The sequence below is a fragment of the Typha latifolia genome, chromosome 8 (assembly GCF_019914945.1).
Source record: "Typha latifolia isolate L0001 chromosome 8, TyphaL0001v2, whole genome shotgun sequence".
Lineage (NCBI taxonomy): Eukaryota > Viridiplantae > Streptophyta > Magnoliopsida > Poales > Typhaceae > Typha > Typha latifolia.
In genome coordinates this window covers 8,254,980-8,276,983 of record NC_133093.1, presented here as the reverse complement: position 1 = coordinate 8,276,983, position 22,004 = coordinate 8,254,980, and the positions used below count along the sequence as shown (strand labels likewise).

The 22,004-nt window shown below is 38.0% G+C and overlaps 3 protein-coding genes across 7 annotated transcripts; 2 read left to right on the top strand and 1 right to left on the bottom strand.

The window, feature by feature from the left end:
- The first annotated feature begins 676 nt into the window (after positions 1-676).
- LOC140793250 (bZIP transcription factor TGA10-like) lies at positions 677-6,888 on the top strand. 4 transcript variants are annotated; one of them, XM_073144623.1, is made up of 11 exons: positions 677-987; positions 1,446-1,543; positions 2,172-2,224; positions 2,321-2,452; positions 2,533-2,601; positions 2,680-2,739; positions 2,931-3,008; positions 3,095-3,194; positions 3,301-3,572; positions 5,170-5,409; positions 6,376-6,888. In XM_073144623.1, exons 1-11 carry the CDS (start codon positions 890-892, stop codon positions 6,520-6,522), a joined length of 1,347 nt encoding a protein of 448 aa, XP_073000724.1. In that variant the 5' UTR covers positions 677-889; the 3' UTR covers positions 6,523-6,888. The 4 variants fall into 4 exon arrangements, with proteins under 4 accessions (XP_073000724.1, XP_073000723.1, XP_073000722.1 ...); XM_073144622.1 differs by having other exon boundaries at positions 692-987; positions 3,095-3,203; XM_073144621.1 differs by having other exon boundaries at positions 696-987; positions 2,680-2,760.
- Positions 6,889-15,565: 8,677 nt separating this feature from the next.
- Positions 15,566-18,077, top strand: LOC140793764 (large ribosomal subunit protein eL6-like). The gene is made up of 4 exons (XM_073145449.1): positions 15,566-15,938; positions 16,024-16,130; positions 17,458-17,639; positions 17,729-18,077. Exons 1-4 carry the CDS (start codon positions 15,682-15,684, stop codon positions 17,882-17,884), a joined length of 702 nt encoding a protein of 233 aa, XP_073001550.1. The 5' UTR covers positions 15,566-15,681; the 3' UTR covers positions 17,885-18,077.
- Positions 18,078-18,227: 150 nt separating this feature from the next.
- LOC140793763 (FT-interacting protein 1-like) lies at positions 18,228-21,511 on the bottom strand. Of its 2 annotated transcripts, XM_073145447.1 has the most exons (3): positions 21,096-21,511; positions 20,947-20,987; positions 18,228-20,833 (listed from the first exon to the last, which is right to left on the bottom strand). In XM_073145447.1, the coding sequence occupies exon 3, from the start codon at positions 20,799-20,801 to the stop codon at positions 18,396-18,398; it is 2,406 nt and encodes an 801-aa protein (XP_073001548.1). In that variant the 5' UTR covers positions 20,802-20,833; positions 20,947-20,987; positions 21,096-21,511; the 3' UTR covers positions 18,228-18,395. The 2 variants fall into 2 exon arrangements, with proteins under 2 accessions (XP_073001548.1, XP_073001549.1); XM_073145448.1 differs by having other exon boundaries at positions 20,947-21,451.
- Positions 21,512-22,004: the final 493 nt, after the last annotated feature.

The window sequence follows — 22,004 nt, the reverse complement described above, 5'->3', positions numbered from 1 at the left end:
ACTCCAAAGAGAGAGGAAAAAAAAACTCGTCAATGGATTGATCTTTTCTTATAGTATTTTATCGTCTCAAACTAGTAAGATATTTAATTGCATCAGTTCAGGTCAAGTGTTAGGTATGAGCTTTGACCCAAATGAAGCAAAATCACAGACCTATTATCGATAGAAAGAAAAAAAGGATTTATATGTTGAAAATGTTAACAAATAGAGGCAAGAAAGGGATGCAAATGCATGAAATGAGAATCGATTTCTTGCCTTGATGAAACGTATATATATCCTTGTAACGACAGTCTTATATTTCTTCTAACTCAGAACTTTGTGAAAGACTATTTAGTAATATATTTTATCACGCGTATTTAGAAGTGTTGGCTTCGCCTACACACGTGTGTAGATCTCCTACACGCTCGACATGAACGACGAAGTATTACCAAGTGTGACCTCTAAGCACAGGCACACGCACACGCATGCACGCATGCAGGGGTATTTTGGTAATTTTTCATGCTCTTGGAAGCCCTATATAAGGAAGGATCCCCCACCTTTTAACTTGATTAAGGACACCAAGGTAAGCATGCAGCTTTGACTTTGCCTAGACCTCCTTTAATACTATTAGTTTTTAAATTTTTTTTTTTCTTTTGAGTGATTGAGAAGTTATTTTGTCCAACCTCATACATTCTTATCTAGAATTCATACTCTTCCCTACCCCCAAAAAAAGTCTTCTAGCTTTTGGTCAGAAGAGGAAGAAGAGATTTCGGAGCCTTCCAGGAGTAGACCACTGCTTCTTCTCCAATCGCTAGCTTTAATTAATTGCTGCAGTGGCCCTCAAATGGAATCAACCAGAAACTTGTTTTGGTTTGGATCTTTTGATGAGGTAATACGAGAGTGAAGGGGCTGAATGGGGGAGAGAGGGAGTTCAAAGCAGTGGCAAGAGCAAGAGTACCAAGCTTCCTTGGGGATGATCCATTCCTCTTCTTCCATCCATGGAAACATCATGTAAGGCCTGAGAGATTAGCTAGAGTAGGAGTAGAATAGAGAACAATTCGGATATGAAGGAGAGAGGGCATGTATCATATGTTAGGGATGATTCGAAGAGATGTTGATCATAACCATGCATGCATGTAGGAGTAGGAGTAGAAGGAATTGGAGTTTCTTTTATAAATTAGTCCTGTGTAAATTAACCCACGTATCATCTGGTTTGCTTCTTAATTAGTTTTCTCTAGAAAGAGAGGGAGAGATGAAGAAGCCCATACCATGTTGGAGACCATGACAATTAGGTATCTTTCGCCATGTGGGAGAAAGAAATATAGATGGAAATAAGGGAGGAAAGGAACCCAGTACTATAGAATATGCTTTATTGCTTAAATAATGCGTGGATACCAACTTCAATATCTATTTCATCACAAAAGTAGTTCTGTTTGCGTCCTTTATGATGATTTGTGCCATGAAATCAGGAGCAAGGGTTCTGAAGGAGATGGTTTGGAAGAGTTGGATCAAGCCCTCTTTCTCTATCTAGATGCACAGGATCAATCATCGGCACAAGAACAAAGGCGTAAGTCTCGCGTAGCACTTCTTATCATTTTCCCTTTTAATTTTGAAGTACTTTTCTTTTATTTTGGCCGATCTTGGAAGAGAAATCAAAGAGGAAAAGGTAAAGGGATAAGGTTATAGTGTGAAAAGCTTTTGAGTTCTAAGACGCTGAGAAAACTTGTATAATTTGACAGAGTTCTAGAGTCAGAAGTATGAACTTGGGAAGTGGTCAAAACTTTCTTCTAATCTTGTATTCTCTTTGTTTTTCTTTCTTTCCTTTTATTTGCTTTATTTTGTGTTTCTTCTTGTGGAGTGCAAAATCTAGCAAATTCTTCATGCTTTCCTTGCAAGATGTTGTATCAAAAGAAGGTAGAAATATTTTGCATTTCTCTCTATCTACTTTTCGCATTACTGCTCAATTTATTTTTCTTTTCCTCTTCCTGTCTATGGAAGTAAGCAAAAACTGCATAAAATGCTTAGAAGCAATGTTTGGTCTCATCATGCAATATATTACTCTCTCTCTCTCTCTCTCTCTCAAAGGTTGACTTTTTCTTATATATGCATGTCATCTGCATACAAGCTCTTCTTCTTGGGTAAACTAAATTGCACCTTTCAAGGGACTTAACGCTTGCAGGACTTCATGTATGCAGAGACCTTGAATATTTTCCCATCTCAGCCCATGCATGCTGAACCTTCTACAAAGGTATCTCCAACTTACTCCCTTTAATACCTTTATTGTTGGATTTTTTGCTCCAGTATTGTTCTTATGCACTGAAAACAAATATTCTTCTGTACATAGGATGCCATGACGTTGGTCCCAAATAATAGTTCTTCAAAGAGATCATCAAACCAGTCAGTGCAACCAAGCAGCCCTAGGATTGATGCCCTACTCTTGCCTGAAGAAGGAAAAGAAACTAAGCCAAGAGTGAAGGTTCTCCCCCCTCCACCAAATATTTTGCAGCATTAACTTGTAAAATTCTTCAAGTTTTGTTACTCTTGGATTGCATGCAGAGGGAAGGAAATGGAAAGGCCACCACTTCTAGTTCAGAACATGAATGTCCCAAGACACCAGACCCCAAGGTGAGTTGCACTCCATTTCTTCTTGTTGAAGCTCTTACCAAAGATGTTTGACTAATTGATCTACATGCATGCATGCAGACGTTGAGAAGGCTTGCCCAAAATAGAGAGGCTGCAAGGAAAAGCAGGATCAGGAAGAAGGTCAGTCAACCTAAAGAAAAAGTACTAGCTATATATCTATATATCTATATACATAATATATAATACATACACATATACATATACATACATATATATATTTCTTCTGTTCTTTTATCAAAATATCTCATTTGGTTCATTTCTTCCAAGTCCTAGCATTCTAATGTTATTGCTGATCCCATAAATTTCCACAGGCTTATATTCAACAGCTAGAGTCAAGTAGGATCAGGCTAAGCCAGCTAGAACAAGAGCTACACAGGGCAAGATCTCAGGTACAAAGTGATTAAAAAAGGGGCCAAAATATAAATAGAGAATCTACTTCTAGTCACTTCTAAACACCTGATAAATTATTCATCAGGGTATTCCCTTTGGTGGAGGAGCTCTTCTTGCAGACCAAGTCCTTCCCACTGCCATTGGAGGACTCAGCTCGGGCACTTTTCAAGAAAAGAAATCTCAATGCACATCCAGTGAACCCTACTCATGTTAATTAATTCTTCTGGTATATATTTATGCAATAAACACTAACCTTTTTCTTTGTTTTTCTTGGATGATCATGATCTTCAGATGCAGCGATGTTCGACATGGAGTACGGAAGATGGCTTGAAGATCACCACAAGATAATGTGTCAGCTCAGGGCTGCGGTGGAGGAGAACCTGCCCGACGGCCAACTGCGGGTGTTTGTCGACGGCGCCCTTCTCCACTATGACGAACTAATGAACATCAAGAGTGCTATGGTCAGGTCTGATGTATTCCACCTCGTCTCTGGCATGTGGATGACTCCGGCCGAACGTTGCTTCATTTGGATAGGCGGCTTCCGTCCATCGGAGCTGATCAAGGTTTTCACTCTTATTTATTGTTTCGCAATACTTCCTTGCATCCATAATTCTAACCAGAATCTGTTGAAAAAAGAAGTCAAAATACGCAAGAGATTCAAAAGAAAGGAAATGCATCGCTTATTTGACCTACTGTTCGAAGATAACATACTAAACTATTAGAAGAAGGTGAGTTAACATGGTATAAGAGCACAATCGTCATAATTTGAATTCTGCTAGGCTTAATCAGCTGTCATAATCGAGAAATAAAAGCTCTGCAGTAGTTCAACTCAAGAACATTTGATCAATTATTCTGATGTACGTATGAACAAAGTTATTGAACATTGCACTGTGGTACTTACTAGCTCCGCAATATTTTAGGTAGAGAAATATGACGGATTGGCTAATTTGGTGGAAGGTCCCAATTGATAGAATAGTTATGTTTTGGTAGACTTTGGCCGGATCCTCCTGTCATAAAGTAATAATATGCTAAGAGTAGGTGGTATGGAGGTTAGTGATAGAGATGGTCTTCCATTAATAATGGAGGGAAGTGGTCTTATATTCATATATATTCTATATAAAGTGGTTTTGGCTTCTAGATGCAATGGGGAAAGAGAATCAAACTTTAAATAAAGTGCGGTGTGATCTTGCAAACATGATGTTGTGTTGTGCCTCTCCTTCCTTCGCATTAGCAGTAAGGATGTAAAAAAAAATAATTCAGATTTATTTGGATATATATATGTAGTAAGATTGACTCCAAATTAATTTAAATCTGCTGATTGAACCTGGATTTGTCACGCTATTAATTCTTGATTCGTATGCCATCAATTAAATATTGATCAAACTTTTGAATAAGTTCAGACTCGAATGAGTATATATAATTTGAATAGGAATATACGGGCTCAGATGTCAATTGGCCACACTATATCACACAATTAATCATTAATTTCACATGATCTAGTATTTGTATTTGTACATGAAACTACATTGTTCATAAACGGCATATAAAAGTAGGGAATCGAGTAGAATAAAGTTAATTGAAATTTGGAGAGAGAATTTACGTAGTGAAAAGCCATGCATCATATTTATCATGGAAAAAATATTTTATATCTGTGTGATGTGATATATGAGAGAAACATTTCTAAGTTGTAATGAAGTATAAGTGTGACTAATTCCCATATTTTCTGTAAGTATCCGTTTAAGATTCTATCCGTATTCGAAAACTATTAAATTTGTATTCGAGAATTATTTAATTCGTATATGAAAATTATTTGTATTTAAACTTTTATCCGAACAAAAAATATAGATCCGGATGTGAGTTGCGCACTATTCTATCCATATCTGATCCGTTTTCACCCCTACATACATAAACGAATGCATGTGTATCTATTTATACATGCTCATATTGCATCAGTGACCAACAAAAAAGATGATCTTTCTTTAGATTCTTTAAAAAGTTGCAACTATGAAGCATCCATGCATGTGTTGAGTGAGGTAATTCTGATGACATACTACAAAGGAGAAACAAATAAAAAGAAAACTCATCGATCATTGCGGTACGCATGCAGTTCGATCCATTTATTTCTTCATGGTTGCTAGCTCTTAATTTTTTTTTCCGTAGGTTGTCGTGAGGCACATAGAGCCATTAGCGGAGGAACAAATATTGGCAATATGTGGCCTCCAACGATCGATACAAGAGACGCAGGATGCCCTAAACCAAGGGCTTGAAGCATTCTATCACTCTCTCTCCGCCACCATCACCTCCGACGTGTTGAGCTCTCCGTTTGACATGGCCAACTACATGGGTCAATTGTCCATCGCCGTGGACAAGCTTACAACACTCGAAGGCTTCGTTGGACGAGTAAGGACTTCATATTACCTCCAATGCTAATTTAATTTCTTAAGGAAGATAACATTTTCGCTTGATTATAGTTCAGCAAGCACATGCGATAATGATATGATATGATATGATCAGATAATTGTTTAGAAAAAAGGAAGATGCAACCTATTTTTTTGTATAAGTATATACATTACAATGAATATTTTCTTAGTTTTGATAATGCTAGGAGTGATATGTATTCATTGTTCACAGCTATTGGTGTACTTTCTACATGAAGATTAATTCCTTATATTATTCTTTTTATTTCGGTTAGAAATGAACTCTCCAAACCGATTCATATTTTCAACTCCTTGTATCTAGGGTTACTACTACTCTCTAATCTTTCAGTTACCTAAATTTTAATGAATCCAATATTGAAAAGAAGTAACGCTTAATTGGTGTGTGGAATTATTAGGTTGCCTTTGTAGTTATAACCCCTAAACCCTTGCCATTGTCCTCATCAAATTAAGACAGCTTTCAAGCACCTTGTTGAGTTACCATGCATGCATTAGACGTAAGTACATTAACATAAATTGTACTCTGTTTAAGATCTTTTATTCATAGTTCTGAATTCAAAACATGCACCTTGTTGAGTAACCATGCATGCACCTTGTTGAGTTACCATGCATGCATTAGACGTAAGTACATTAACATAAATTGTACTCTATTTAAGATCTTTTATTCATAGTTTCTTGAGTTACCATGCATGCATTAGACGTAAGTACATTAACATAAATTGTACTCTATTTAAGATCTTTTATTCATAGTTCTGAATTCAAAACATGCACCTTCTTAAGTTACCATGCATGCATTAGACGTAAGTACATTTTCAAATAAATCGTACTTTATTTAAGATCATTTATTCATGGTTCTGAATTCAAAACATTGACGGGATACTAACAGTATTTAACGTATGAAATTATAATTGACACACAATGTGTTTTACAGGCAGATAACCTGAGGCAGCAGACTCTCCACAGGCTACAACAAATCATGACGACCCGTCAGGCGGCGCATTGCTTCTTGGCGATTGCTGAATACTTCCATCGTCTTCATGCCCTCAGCTCGCTATGGATCGCTCGGCCGCGGCAGTAGAGGGTTTAGAATCCATAGAATTACATTTGCATACATGCGGAGGAGAATTGTGGCCATAAAAGGAAGGTTGCGAAGAAAAAGATGCTACACTTTGCTGTGTAACCCACATTTCATCTCTTGCTTTAATTTAGAATGACAAAGGATCTTGTAGAGATCTAGAGATCCATTTACAGTCTTTTTTGCAGATCAATGTACATGAATCGCGTAGATAAGAATAGAATGTGGTTAGGACTTAGTTAGGGTTCCCTCGGCCTCTTGTCTTTTTCTTATATCTTACATTTTGTATATGATGGGGCTTGAGCTGAAGGAGCCCTTGGCGAGGAAAATCTAAGTTTAATTTTCACCTTACATAATTTTCTCATTTAATTTTTTTTATTGCAGAATCATCTAATTTCATTATTTTTAGAGTAAAGTGCTCTTGCTTTAACTTTTGGTGACCAGATTTTTTTTTTGTGCTTTTTATTTAATTAATGCCAGTTTTTAGGCCAAAGAATCGCCAAATAAAATTAGTTTCACTAAGTTAGGTGCCGAATAAGCATTCGTTGATATTTAGATTAGAAAATCCAGATGGAAGAGGTTTTCAACAGATAATAATGGAGAGATAGTTAAAGTTTTAAGGCCTTATACGGTTGTCTGATAGCCATAAACTAATTCTAATATAGTGAGATATATACTACTATAATAACCAAATAGAAGACTATCTCACCAGTAATTTACTAATACATATTTCTCTCTCCTCTCTCCTATATTGTTTCATTCAATTTTTATATTTACTAATAAAAGTTAATTATTATTTGCCTTTAAAAAAGACGTGATTTCAGTTTTTATCATTATCTTTAGTTATTTACTAAAACATTATATAAATTTATTATTTTAAATCATATGAAATGTAATTATTATATAACTATTTTAATTTAAAACCAAACACCGTAATAATCTAAACCGATATAAACTTTTTGCTGTAAGTTTAAGAAATGACCGTAGCTAATCTAGTCTGAAAGATATTCAACAAACAAATACAACTGAGCATTTCAAATTATTACGATTTCCCAACGTGCCAGAAAAGTGGCATGGATGAAAGGATGCATGATTCTTTGGCCACAGGCGGAAGACTATAACCTGGAATGTCTCTCTCTCTCTCTCTCTCTCTCTCTCTCTCTCTCTCTCTCTCTCCTTCTCATCAAAGAAGAAAATATTGCAATAATAGTATGCACACTGTATGGGACTACTGAACATTAATGTTCGCATTGACTTCTGTTGCTAGTTGAGAAGACAAAATCTCACTTACTGCATGCTCCAAATCATCTGCCATGGGGTACCTCATGATCCTTATCACAGACGGTCAAAATTTTTTTTTTTCCTGTTGCTTGATGCAATTAATTTAAGCTTGCTTGTAACAGTAAGCCCATTAAGCTTTTGTTTGACCTCTGAAATATAATCTACTAGAGTGCATTAGGGTTGCTTGTAAAATTAAGCCCATTAAGCTTGCTTGTAATAGTAAGCTCCAGTCTAGGGATGTTAAAAAAATTCGGGAGCTCAAAGCCCGTTCATGTTCAACCAAATAAAATTAGGTCATAGCTCGTCCCAAACCCACTTTAGACCTGGCTCTGCATGACCAGAAAGTCTATTGGACTGGCTCAGGGTTAAGCTATAGTGCCTAGCCCGTCTATTAAGGCCCATAGAGAAGGACCTATTTTTTGAGCTATGTCCATTCGCAATTAGTTTAAGTCATGTCTATTAGATTTAAATTTAAATCCCTTAAATCTTATTTAATTACTTATGTTCCTTAAACGTTAAATATATATTTTTATTATTGTGCTCATTAGAAAGCATTACAGTAACTTGACCAAAATTGTAAACAGTTATGGAAGTAAGAATATTTAGAAAATTTTGAATCATATAAAAATATTTTTTCAAGCATTTAGAAAATATTCTACCATATAAAAAAATATTCTTTTCAAATATTTATATTCAATTAGACATGGTATATCTGTCAGCTTACAATTGGCTTGCCAAATAACATGGGCATGGACTGAACTAGGTCAGAAAATTTAAACCTAACTCGAGCTTGACCCAGTACAATACTAGTCTAGGAATAGACTGGACTAGACCTTGTATAAGCCCTAGCCCAATTTAATTTTATCCAGGCCAGGCTCGACCTAGTCCACGAGCACTCCTACTCCAGTCAAAAATTATCCCCACAAAATCAATTAGAGTGGCTGCACACGACTACGCTGATTATGTTGGAAGATTCGAGGCCCCTTTCTATTCAGAACAAAAATATTTCTAACACCAAACAATTTGAATCTAGTAAAGACATGCAAAAATATAGAGAAAAAATAAAATAGAGAGACCTACAAAAATAACCATAATTACAATATAAGAATATATGTAGTTCACCCAAAATTGGGCTATGCCCATGGGCATGAAGAATAACAAATTTACCATCAAGAATATGAAATACAAGTAGAGAGATCCCATGTCTTTATTATCTTGTGCATACACATGTCCAATTGGAAAACATTCTTATTTTCACTCTTCCTTAAATAAATCCCACCATCTCTAACCAATCTTAGGGATTTCAAACTAGCAAGAAGACATACCGAGCAAACCCCTAGAGTCTTTTCTTCACTAAGAAGAGAGAAAAAGAGAGAAACTCTTTCTTGTATACTAACTCTTAAATCACAAACTACTTTAAAAGTTCGCTATTATAGAATGATGATTTATATATTTTATATTCTAATACTCCTTTTTGGGCTTTGATTTTAGAGTACTCGATAAATTAACATGGTATTAGAGCAAATATTAATTATGAGATCAAATCCTACTATATATATCTTTGTTTGAAAATATAAAACTCAACTTATCTAAACTAAATCCACTTCTTGGGCTATTAAAATATCTCATACTGGAGTGTTAGGATGTAAAATATAAAAATTGCCGTTCTCTAACAGCTTAAGTTTTTAGAGTAGTTGGCGAGTTAACACCAATTCATTTACATTCCGATAAATCCAAGCTCTTTTAAACATATCTTGTGTTTAATCTAAACCACATGAATCAAGTGAACCCACCAACATAACTAACTCATTAGTCCATTGATCCATCTCAAGTGAGTACAAAGTTTTGTTAGGTAACTTTTATATTAGTATATTACAAACCCAATAGCTGAAGTTGATAATATGGTCAAATTAATCATAAAAGTATGAACGAAAATATTTCCAACTGTCTATGTATGTATGTATTTATATATGTCGCATACTTGTGTATTTACATAAGTATGTATAAATATGAGTACGTTGGATGTATATACCCCAACCTAGCTTAAGGCTAAAGTTGTGGACTACTCCCCTGTGAGGATTTGAGAATATAACAAAATATTTAGTTCTCAATTTCTTCCCATACTTATATCCGTGGTTAGACAGAGCAGGGACGCCATTGTTAGTGCTCAAATATTAGTTTATAATTGGATATTTTCTTTTTGGTAATATTAGGTTTTAGTGTTGGCAAATATTTACAAAATATTATTAGTATTTCTATACATGTATATGAGCATATTTATAAGTTTTGATAATATTTTAATTAAAGATTTTCAAGATTTAGAATAGATAAGTCATCGTGTTCGAAGGCATTCACACATATAGAGAAGCTCTTTTGGACATTCAATGCGTTCTGCACCGTTTGAAAGTGTTTGCATATACAAAGATGCATTTTTGGTCATTCGAATGCGCTTGGAACTCAAGTCACCTTGTTTGAAAGGGCATTCAAACGCAATAAGAGAACTTGCAAAATCTAGGGTTTTATGAGACCTGATTTGATTTAGATTCGACATTATCTTTATAAGATATATAAGGATTGAAATACCCTAACTCTGGGTGATGTTGGTTACTGATTGAAAAAGTATTTTTTTTTTTTGAAAAAATAAGGTTTCTCACCAACGAAGGTTCATCTCATCCTCTACATATCAAAGTTTTAGTCTTAAGGGTACCTAAATTGAAAGATCAATCTCGAGAGTTATAAAAATTAGAGATTAATCATAAGAAATAGTGAATCATGAGATCTAACAATCAAGATTGAGCTAAACAAAGTTGATGGGGATCGATAGATTATTTTATAAGTCAGTCTTATAAACTACGATAGTTTATTAGTTGATTGGTTTTATCCATAGTTTTTTACTAGTTTAGAGTTTTTCTACATAATAATCTTGGTGTTTATCTTTGCTTCACTCATTTCTTTATTTAGCATATTTACTAAAGCAAGGGATTGGAAATATTGCTAGAATTTAGATGCATACGTGTGTCTAACTTTTTCAAGTAAAAATGAATTCATTAGCACTAAATCAAGTGCAAAACTACATCAGGTATCTAGGAAGATACTAGATGTATCCCTATACAAAACCTCTAAGATATCAAAAGGGGTCGAGAAGACCTAAATAGAAGTAAAGCCATGAGCCTCGCCAAACTTCACTAGCCAATCAAAGATCAATTGCTGGCTTGTGGGAAAAAAGAAAAAGAGAGATAAAACAACAAAAGCCAGATTAATGATCTTTGTGTAGTTATGTTTGATTTTCCAAGGGACCATCTTGTAGTTGAGGCTGTTGATGAGAGTCTCTGAATTAGATTCTAAAATTAGCGCGGCCAGCTGTTTCACCCTGGCTTTAGATAAGATGAATAATATAGTATTCGCTTCCACAATCAGAGACTCCTTTATATTGCTCAGAGTAGCACCAATGAGGACTAGTTTGGTCCACGTTTTAGCAGTAGCATATTGTTCCATAGAGCTAAAGTCCAAAATATGGAATAAACAAGTGTTCCAATGACTCTACCACCTGGCATCGTGGGACTTGGTCATAAATCCCAAACCTACTATCCCATAACTAGGTAAGTAAGCACGATCAATATTTATCTTAATGGTGCCTTTAAGCGGCTGGTCCAAGATACTTGAGGCTTAGGTCAACTTGGACTAGGACAGTTTTGGTTAGCCAAGGGCAAAAGCTCGAGCGATAGAGTAAGTACTCTAAATAGTAATTGCTTGGCCGTGATTTCCTTCTTAGAGAAGATTGAAGTCATTGCGGGCCTTCGATATGATAAGACACTAGACAGTAGTGACGACATTCTTCTCGAGTTAATCTCATTCTTTATGCCAAAATTTTTGACTCTAGTAATCCTTGTGCCTTAAATGAATATCGAGATGTCATTCTAACGCTACGTAGAATTCAGCCACCTTAGGACACTGATCCAAAGATGAACCGATTCTCTTGCTGACAGGGCATCTAGGGTAGTAAGAACTTTGGGCTTGGGAGATGCCATGAAGGTAGACATTGATAGGTAGCATCCCCTATGACACATTCCATAAGAAAATTTTGATTTTTCGAAACAATCAACAATCTCGAAAGCATTTGCTGTCAGAATAAAAAAAAAAAAGGGTTTGGGATGAGAAAGGAGGGTGCACGTGCTATGCACGTGCAACCCCTCCCCTCTCCCTCTCCAGCACGCGACGAGGTGCTGTTAGGGGAGGGGGGATTTCATCTAAATCTGAATCGGATTAGATTTGATCCTCATCTAATCTATAAATTAAACCCTAATCTCTCTCTCTCTCTCTCTTTGCTTAATGCTTAATAATCTCAGCCCTCTCCTCTCTCTTTTCTTCCTCCTTCACCGACGGAGTCACGCCGTGGAATCGGCCTGCCGGAGCATCGTCGGAGCCAGCGGAGACCACCACGCGACTCCCCCGTGGTGATTTTTAGTACGTGGGCTAGAGATTTGAGATTTTGGTTGTTTTGCCTAGACTCAGGTGAGTGGGTTCACTCACGTGTTTATTTTATTGTATTTCATATTTTTGTCAGATCATATAAATTTTCTGTGTGCAAATTATTTATTTCACCCTCATGTGTAAAAATTAAATTGTTGCAATTTTCTTTGTGCAAGTCTATTTATTTCATCCGTACGTGCGATTTTTCGTTTGCGATTTTTCGTGGTGACTCAAGTCTATTTGGAAGTCCAGGGGAAAGTCCTAAACTAGATCACTACGGTGACTTTCTTAGGTGACTCTGGCGGGGTTAGGGAACAGTCTTAGGAAAAATGAGAAAATTTCCTAGGTGACTCTAACTTCTCTCAACGGTTAGAGAAAAAGACCCGAGTGTGTTGATCATAGAGTGATACCCTCTGATGACCATAATCGGATCAGCTATGAAGAAAAGTCCCGAGCGTCATCTCGAGGCGACTTCTAGTTGATGTGGATCCACAGGGTTTAGACCCATTGAGACATATGACAGTATAAATATCAAAAAGAGGTTAATATGTTGAAAACGTGCAAGGTTACAAGTTGTGACATTTTCTCTATTATTATCATTGTTATTATTTAGAGAGCATGCCTATTGCATATTATGATGAATATTGTTACTTTTAGTTTAATTTATTCAGCATTAATATGTTTTAAAATTTATTTGGTTCGAGTGGATTCCACTCACTGAGCTATAGTTGTTGGCTCACGAGTTCTATTTTTTTTTTTGTATTTGTTTATTTATTTCAGGTAATAGTCAGCGGGGCGACTGAGCGTGATGTACCCAGATTTCACCTCTACTTAGGATTCACCTATTTACCTTTCCGCTCTTTTAGATTTTGTGCTTTAGATTAGAAGTTTTTATTTTTTTTAGTTTAGAAACTCAAAAACATTAACATTGTTTTTATTTTAATTGCATTTAGTAATAAAATTTTAATATAGCACATTTTCATTTTATTTATTTATCTTGTCATCGTATACGTAGAGAGTATTATTAAAGCTTCGTGCATCTCAAGCATATTGAGATGCATGGCCGGTCATAATTCCTATTTTGGGTCGTGACATTTGCTAGTCAATTCTAGAGTTCAACTTGCCTTCAGGCTTCTCCAAAAACCTATAGATGGAACTAGCCATAGACTTGACAGACGGAGAAAGTGTCCAAACCCACTCATCCCTAATAGGAACCTCAGACAGTAATGGAAATGATACAATTAGCTTTGCCAAAATTAGCCTCGACCCCACCAATCCACTAAGTATGGTTGTGAATAATTTAATCAAAGGTCTTGCGAACTCTTAACAAAGGTTGACACAAACTTGATAGAAGTATCAAAGACGCAATGATTATCGAAAAACATTAGTGTTGGACCTATTTCCCATAAGGCAAAAATTCCTATGCCAAACTATGCAAAGCGCATCTATAAAGTGCTGAAAGAGAGTTGACCTTTTACTATGGTTTTTGACATGATGCTAAGAATTTATCTTCTCATACTTAATAGGCATAAGCTAAAGTGTTGTGTCATTAATTCTTCTGTAGTTTTAACTTATATACAATTATTGGTTTGTTGATGTCGTTTGGACTCATCAAATCACTTCACAAAGGACATTGAGTTTGTTAGGTTGAACCTATTAGCCGTAGCTAATTTTTCTAATTTTTAGAGGATTACGTGGTCTCGGGATAGGGAGTTCAAATGCTTGGTGGGCCGTTCGAATACCTCTGTTTGAACAACTTCATGATATCGCATATCAAGAGCACCAACCCTCGATGTGTTCAAATGGCCACAAACCGATAGCATTAGCTTTCAAAGTGTTCGAATGACGTTCGAATACTACAAACCAAGCGCATCAACCTTCATGCATTCAAACAACATTTGAATGCTTGAAACCGAGAGCAAGCTTCATCAAGACGTTAGAATGTCATTTGAATGCCAAGGTCGATTTTAGTCTGATTAGAGTTATTTCAATTATTTGTTTGGTTTAGAACTTAATTAATTTCGAGTCAGGTAGGGTTAGCCTCCATATGTATGTGGAGAGTAGCCTATTAAGGATATCGTTGATGAGTAATATATTTTTCCTCTTTTTCTACCTCTCTTTCTCTCGATCTCTTCTCGTTCTCTCAAATTAATGTTATCGCCTAATGAAGTCCTCGTCCTCCTCCCTTTATCGTCTGCTGATCCCCTTTAGATTCATAGGGTCGGCCGCGTCTCCCTCATCTTTCCTTTTAGATCACAGATTTATCCACACCATTACCACCACATTCACCATAATCACTATTATCCCCTCCATCTAAACATTCTAGATCTTATCAACCTTACCGTCCACCACCATCATCACCATAAAATCGTAAATATACCCTTAGGATCATATTATATTATTTTCCTATCCAAAACTAATGATGAAAATAGCTTTTTATATTATCTCTGTTAAAAGATTTTCAACGTCCAAAATGTAAAAATGAGAATGATTGAGATGAAAAAAAGAGTATAAGACTAAACATTCATGAGAAAAGAGTTTTTTTTACATAATTATGGCTGAAAATTTTTAGAAGATTATAAATGCCTATATTCTTTAAAATATCAGAATTCTTACTAAAATATTTTTGACTCTTTTGTAATTGCCAATATAATTAATTTAACAAAATATTCTAATATATTATTATTAAAATTAATAAACACATATAAATAACAAAATACATCTTTTTTTTAGTTTATGATGTAAAATATAATTTTTATCTCACATAAAGTAGTGTATATTTCATTGTACTATCTTATTGGATATATTATTTGATAACTTTTAATCTATTTTAATAATTTCGGCAAAGGAAAAAGTTTTTAAATCTAAATTATGCTTTAATTAATGGTTAATTAGATTTAACTAACAAAATGATACTTTTGAAAGAGTATAATGATTTGGTAGCAATTATGATATTTTAAAGAACACAGTGACAATTATGATATTTAGAATTTTCACTTGTTATGTAAAAATTCCTAAAGAATTATTTATAATATTTGTATTGTAAAACAAAAAAATATTATATTCTTTTTATATTAAAATTGATATCTGTCGATTAGTTGTACATAATTAGAACTATAAATGGATTAAGTGATACAAATAAAAGTAAACTTTAAATTTTGGCGTAGCCATTGGGCGTAAATAATATTTTCGCCAAACATTATATCTAATAATCTAATTGATTTCTTACTCCATTTTATCGAAAAAAAGAATGGTTTCTTACTTCATAAACCAAGCCCAGCACCAAAAGCAATATGAAATTGAAGCCCATCCTTAAATAGTTAAATCAAAGTCAAGCCCATTCCTCATCTCAGGTGCACGTATATATAAGCTAGGGTTTCCGTCTTCTCCATTCCTCTTCTCTTCTCAGCAATGGCGGCGCCACGGAAACCTAGGGTATCGAGCCGGAACCCTAGCTTGGTTCGAGGAATCGAGAAGTTCTCCCGCTCCAAGATGTACCACAAGCGCGGCATCTGGGCCATCAAGGCCAAACACGGTGGCGTCTTCCCCCGCCACGAGCCGAAGACGGCGCCGCCCAAGGCGGAGGAGAAGCCGCCCAAATTCTACCCCGCCGACGACGTCAGGACCCCTTTTCCCAACCGCCACAAGCCCAAGCCCACCAAGCTCAGGTTTCCAATCTTGTGCCTCGGTTCTCCGTTTCCTTTATTTGATCTGCTTTTGGTGCGTTGATACGATTTTACGGGGTGATATTAGGGAGAGCATTACACCGGGGACGGTCTTGATACTTCTCGCGGGAAGGTTTATGGGGAAGAGAGTGGTGTTCTTGAAGCAGCTGCCCTCAGGATTGCTTCTTGTTACTGGTAAGTACCCCTTATGTTTCTTGTTGTATGCAAGTTTTGATTTTTACTTGGTTTCTCTAGCTATTAAAGCTGCAGTTAGGTGATTTCTTTACTCATTGAGATGGAAACTAACTAATGACATCCTGTTATACAGTGATTTCTTCACAGCATAGTAATGTGCGGTGATTTTCCCATGGGTAGAGAGTATAATGATTAATATCTGGAGAATATCGAAATGTTAATTGTATTATTTTTGTTCAACAGAACTTAAAACTTTTCTTTCTTATACGCTGACAATGTTGGTCATAGTGAACCTTTATTGGGAGGTCATTCTCAAATGTAACTACGCTCTTCTCATCAGATTGCATGTGGTGCCAAAGAATAGTAAATGCAATAGGAAGACTTCTGGAAGGTTAAGAAAGATATGAAGGGATATTGGAGTCTTTTGTTGCTATCTTGATTCTTTATGATAATTGGGTTTTACTCTCATTTCTGTTGGCTTTTAGCTTAGTTATAAGCTGTTGAATTTAGGACGAAATTATCAATTCTGGGAGTAAAAAAGTTAAGGTACTTTCTGCTGTAGGAAGACGAGCATTTCCGTGCCATCATTAGACTAGTTTATCCTGAAAAAGGTAACACCAAGGATTTAATAAGAAGCAATTGAATAGGATGGTCGTGGTGGTTGCTGAGATTTTAGGATATGTACAGATACCTATGTTGTTAACTTATTATAATCTGGGGCTTATTAACTTATTATATTCTGGGGCCTTTACTGGCCCCTGCATTCTCAATGTTTATCAACAGATTCATGATAGACCAAACATTATTTGTTATAAAGTAGTATATATTTTGAAGTGTTGTCATGAAAGTTTATTCTATTACAAATTTGATCTAACGGAAATGTCGAATATTTGTGACCGAGGGTCTAGTCAAACTTGAGATTGCTTTCATGTAGGAGAATTTGAATTTTTGTAGTCAGTATATTTGCATTTAAGTAATTATATCTCTGGTCTATTATTTGTATCTGTTCTACTAATTACCAATTTGTATAATTATGTTGTGAGATTTGTCATGTGCAGAACTTTCTCACTAGTCTAGATGGCAGTCTTGTCCTCATTAAGCTTTACTAGTATGTACAGTCCTTTTCTTATGATGTCCTTGCAAGATGTGTATTCAAAAGTCATCATCTTCACACAATAAAGCAAACACGTGCATTTGGTCATACATCAGTGAATCTCCATTATTGTGTTTAGTTTGCATATGCAAGATTACCATGTGATATCTCAAATACTGGATGCTTGCCATATTATTGATTTTGTGTTATTGCTTATTGCTTCTGTGGCATCAGGACCTTTCAAAGTCAACGGAGTACCTTTACGGCGTGTAAATCAATCTTATGTCATTGCGACATCCACAAAGGTTGATACTTCTGGAGTCAATGTTGAGAAATTTGATGACAAGTACTTTGCGAAGGAAAAGAAGATGAAACAGAAGAAGGGAGAGAGCGAGTTCTTCGAGGCAGAGAAAGAGGTCTCTCCCTATTTAGGCACGGTATTTCTTATTAATAATTTGTTAACTGATCTTATTCCCTCTTGCTGATTCCCGATGTCCTTGAGTAGGAAGCCAAGGCACTTCCCCAGGAGAAGAAGGATGACCAGAAGGCTGTGGATACTGCCTTGCTAAAAGCCATCGAAGCAGTGGCAGACCTGAAGGCATACTTGGGTGCCAGATTTACTCTTAGATCAGGCATGAAACCACATGAGCTCGTCTTCTAGAAGACAACGGGATCATGTGCTGGAATCTTTCAGCATCCACATTGGGTTCTAGTTTTGCCCTAGGTTCTTGTACTCTGTTTTGAATGTTAAGAAAAATTCGGGTTAGCTTTCATGCGGAGTTTATATTGAATCAAATATTTGCCTCTGGAATTGACATTCTTCGTGATTAAGTTCAATTTTATTTTTCCTACAATTGAGTTCCTCTCTAAAACTATGTTAGGATTATACTTACAGCAATTCAGTTGCCTTATGTTCCTTGTCTGAGTTGTTTTATGTAAATTCTGTTACTTAGATAACTGAGTTCAAGCTATTGTCATGGCACATCTATAGTAGTGAACTGATAGCTACAAAATGAATAACTTTACTCAGCTTTAGCTCTTATTATTACAGAAACAATATGCTATAAGTGTAGTAATGCCCGTCTGAAATCAGACATAGAACCACCATACAATGCAACATTTGATGAGAAGGGAAGAAAGGAGAAGTAAGAAAACCACACACAAGCCATCTATCATAGCATGCTGTCTATCCTAGATGGCAATCGCCGGAAGAAGTTGCTGGGCACCGACGGCAGCTTGCTTCGGAACCTCGGGTGGCGGAGCATGTAGAGTCCAGCCACCAGAGCCACCACCTTGAATGGAGTCACATAGAGCACCACAGCTGCAACAAGGCAGAACACCACAAACAGGCAAGTAGCCCTCGGATCCCTCCAGCTCAACAGAGACTGCAGCCTCTCCCCTTGCGTCGCCATATCCCCAACCACCGTCTGTATCCTCCCCGCCACGCTCCGCAGCCTATCATACCTCATATTCACCACATCCTGCGGCTTCGATGTCGGAAACGTATCAAATTCTTCGTCGAGCTCATCAGGGTGGACGGCCTCTGCCCAGGAGAGCTTTGCATCCATATGCGGCGGATACCGTGCCCGAAACCGATAATTCCACAGCCCTATCATGAACATGTAGAGAAATACAGTGGGCAGTATGAGCTCAGGGTACCAGACTAGGATCAACAGCAACACATGCACAAGCACCGTCGTGATCGCGTTCTTCCACCGGCAAACGTCACCGAACCACTTGAACATTCCAATGAGACCGGAGAGCAACGACATCACCCGGAAAAAATTCGCCTTGCTTCTCCTCATGCTCCACATATGCGACTCGACGTCGAGCATGTACTCGACGACCTCCTTCCGCAACGGCGGCTCGGCACGCCCGAGCCGCGCCGCCACAATGTTCATGGCTTGGTATCTCAGACTATCCAATTGATTCACTGTGAAAGGATGCAAATAATGCATCTTAGGCAAAAGTGGATGCCCGTATAAATAGAGCATGTTTGCAAAGGACATGCAAGTAAACCGAAAAGCAAGCTGCAACTCCCCCATCTTTTTAACCCCGGATGGCTGCAGCACAACTAGCGGATAAGAATGCGTGTAAATCCTATCCATCTCGAGCGTCGATAACCTTATTCTGATCTTCCCAATTCTCAAATCCTTTGCAGAGGCATGTCCATTTCCATTCCCCCCAAGGTGGCAGTTGTCGAACACTCCGATAGTTATCACAGTACATACGTCGAACACCTCCCAGGTGTACTGCTCATTCCAGTTTGGGCTCAAGCTTCCCACCATGGTTCTCGTCCTCACCCACTTCTGCCCGTACTTAGCAACGCAGTACGCATCGGTGGTCGCTCGGCCATCTCTTTGCTTCGTCGGAAGCAAGCCTTTTGCTCCCAAGAAGCCCACTTCCAGGATTCCGATGGGTGGCTTCCAGAGCTGGCGAGAGGTGGGTCTTTGGTCGCTTATGTACATGGTGGATTCGTCCATTACGTGGTAAGCTCCTTCAAGGCAGACGCGGAGGTGGATGCGGCTCGCGAAGCGGAGCTCTCTTCTCGTCTCGCCCTCGAGTAATCCGAGCCCAAATTTTTCCAAGTCGAACCATTTCGATTGGATAAATGGGCGGTGGTCGAGTCGCTTCTCGAATAGCGTTAGTGGAAGCGAGACGCGGCCGAGGACGTCGTCTTTTCTTGGGCTCACATGGTCTTCTATGGAGAGGATGAGTTGTTCCTCGAATGGCTCCGCGACGACAAAGATTAAGTCTTCGTTCCAGAGCGGGCTCAAGGTGTTTGATGAAACGCATGACTTAGTTTTGAGCACTTGGTTGCCGACTTGGACCTTGGCGAAGATTTCCGCAGTGCGGTTTTTGACGTTCGGGTGGATGTCCTGGGCTTCAATGACATTGACGCGGAGATACCAGAGTTTGGGGGAGACGTAGACTTTGGAGCGGATGGTGGTGACACCTTCGCCGTGGATGGAAGCCGCATCGGAGTGCCATGCTTCTGGGAATGCCTCATCAGCCTGCGTCCCAATCCATACCGCGAGCATTACCTCACCGCGGACCTTTTGCCCCTCACCACGATGGTGTTCGAGTCTGTACCATTGCGGTGCGAGGGGACTATCTGGAGGGACTCTGGTAGGCACTTCATGTAGGTCAAACACCACCTTGCCGATGTAGTCATCTCGGCCTACCATCTCTTTGTCTTTGATGAAGACCTCCAGAGTTGATGATTGGATGCGATCCTTGGCGAAGGCAAACACTTGATGCCACTCAGGGGTCGTCCGTTTGTCGAAATGCCTGGTGGTGCCCTTGTAGTTGCCGAGCTTTACTTCGGCATAGGGGTCGCAGCTCCCCGTGAGAGGGTTGGGGGGGAGGTCCTTAGACTTGACGACGCGCACATAGAGGTAGTACATCTGTTCGACAAGGTCATATGTGCTCGTCATCTTGTCGCCACCGCTTAGCCAGCCGCTGAGTCCACTGCTGGTGCTGCTTCGAGCTGCTCCCCCCATGGGCCATCTTTCTCCGAGCAGTGGATTTGTGTCCTTCAGTTGGTAGTCCTCATCGTGGCTGTTGTCGTGGCTCATCGTCGTTTTTGAGCTCTCTGTCCTACTCTCTTCTGCAATGCAATAGTATACAGCATTTTGGACAAATGATGGCGAGTTTCATGACAGTATCCATGAAGAGCATGATACTTGTTTAGGTACAACGAGAGAACAATGAAATTCTAACCTTCTCTACCGAGTAGCAATTAGCAGTACCTCTCCTCTATCCTGCAATTCAAGAGTATACAGCATTTTGGAGATAAAGATTGTGACTGTCATGATGAAGATGTCTTTGAAGAACATAAGCTACTTATCAAGGAATAATGAAATTCTCACCTTCTCCAGGAAGTAACAGTTCAGCAGTAATTCTCCCTCCTATGGTGATCTCGGGAGCAGAACCATTGAACACAAGATACTAACTGCTATCCATTCGAATAAGTAATCATAGGCAACAACAACTGCCACCAACAAGCTTCATGGTCTCAGATTACTCCCCCTTCTCTTTTAGTTTCACTTTGCCTCCACTGGCTGCAATGGATCAGTCCTGGGGAAGCAATTGGAAGCCCGATGTGGAAGCAAAGCAGCTACTGATTGAGATCTCTAAGAGGTCAATAGGAAGCAAGGAATAGAAACTGTTCTTGGCTTTCTTTCTCTTTGTGGGAGGATCACTTGCCTTCATGGGAGAGTAATATGATTTCTTTCCTGAGAAGCTCTCAGGAGCTTTCTTTAAAGAATTCATAGAGAAAAGGTTCTCAAGCTATATGTTAGAGGATGATTAAAAGGAAAGAAGAAAGAGAAAGAAAGAATTGATTCTTGAGTTGCCTAGTACACTTTCAGGGTGCTTTATTTGGAAGAAGGAACTTCTAGTGAGGTGTGTTCATAGAGGAATATATTTTGGTGAGGTGGAAGTTGATTAAGTGGATTCATGTCTTAAAACCTCAAAGCCTTCCCTTTCTCAGACATCAATGCAACTGGAGAGAAATATACTGCAGTGTATTAACGAAACACTAGATTTTGTAGATCATTATCCAAACACTAATATTGATGGTAAAAGGGTTGTTGTAAGCAATTGGGAAAGCAAGAATTCCTGTAAATTTCTGCGTTAGATAACACACATCCACACAATGGTTGTATAGTATCCATACCAGTGCTTAGAGGACACAGTGTGATGGTAAGACTAGCTTCTTGCTCCCAGATGGGTTATAAGACAAAAGTATGAAAAGAGTCTCTCTAATACTGGGGAGC

Coding starts and splice junctions, on each gene's coding strand:
- LOC140793763 (XM_073145447.1), bottom strand. CDS start 20,801: ATGAGCCACGACAACAGCCACGATGAGGACTACCAACTGAAGGACACA.
- LOC140793764 (XM_073145449.1), top strand. CDS start 15,682: ATGGCGGCGCCACGGAAACCTAGGGTATCGAGCCGGAACCCTAGCTTG. Junction 16,131..17,457: donor AGGATTGCTTCTTGTTACTG/GTAAGTACCCCT, acceptor CTGTGGCATCAG/GACCTTTCAAAGTCAACGGA. Junction 17,640..17,728: donor TCTTCGAGGCAGAGAAAGAG/GTCTCTCCCTAT, acceptor GTCCTTGAGTAG/GAAGCCAAGGCACTTCCCCA.
- LOC140793250 (XM_073144620.1), top strand. CDS start 890: ATGGGGGAGAGAGGGAGTTCAAAGCAGTGGCAAGAGCAAGAGTACCAA. Junction 2,761..2,930: donor TCAGTCAACCTAAAGAAAAA/GTACTAGCTATA, acceptor AAATTTCCACAG/GCTTATATTCAACAGCTAGA. Junction 5,410..6,375: donor TCGAAGGCTTCGTTGGACGA/GTAAGGACTTCA, acceptor TGTGTTTTACAG/GCAGATAACCTGAGGCAGCA.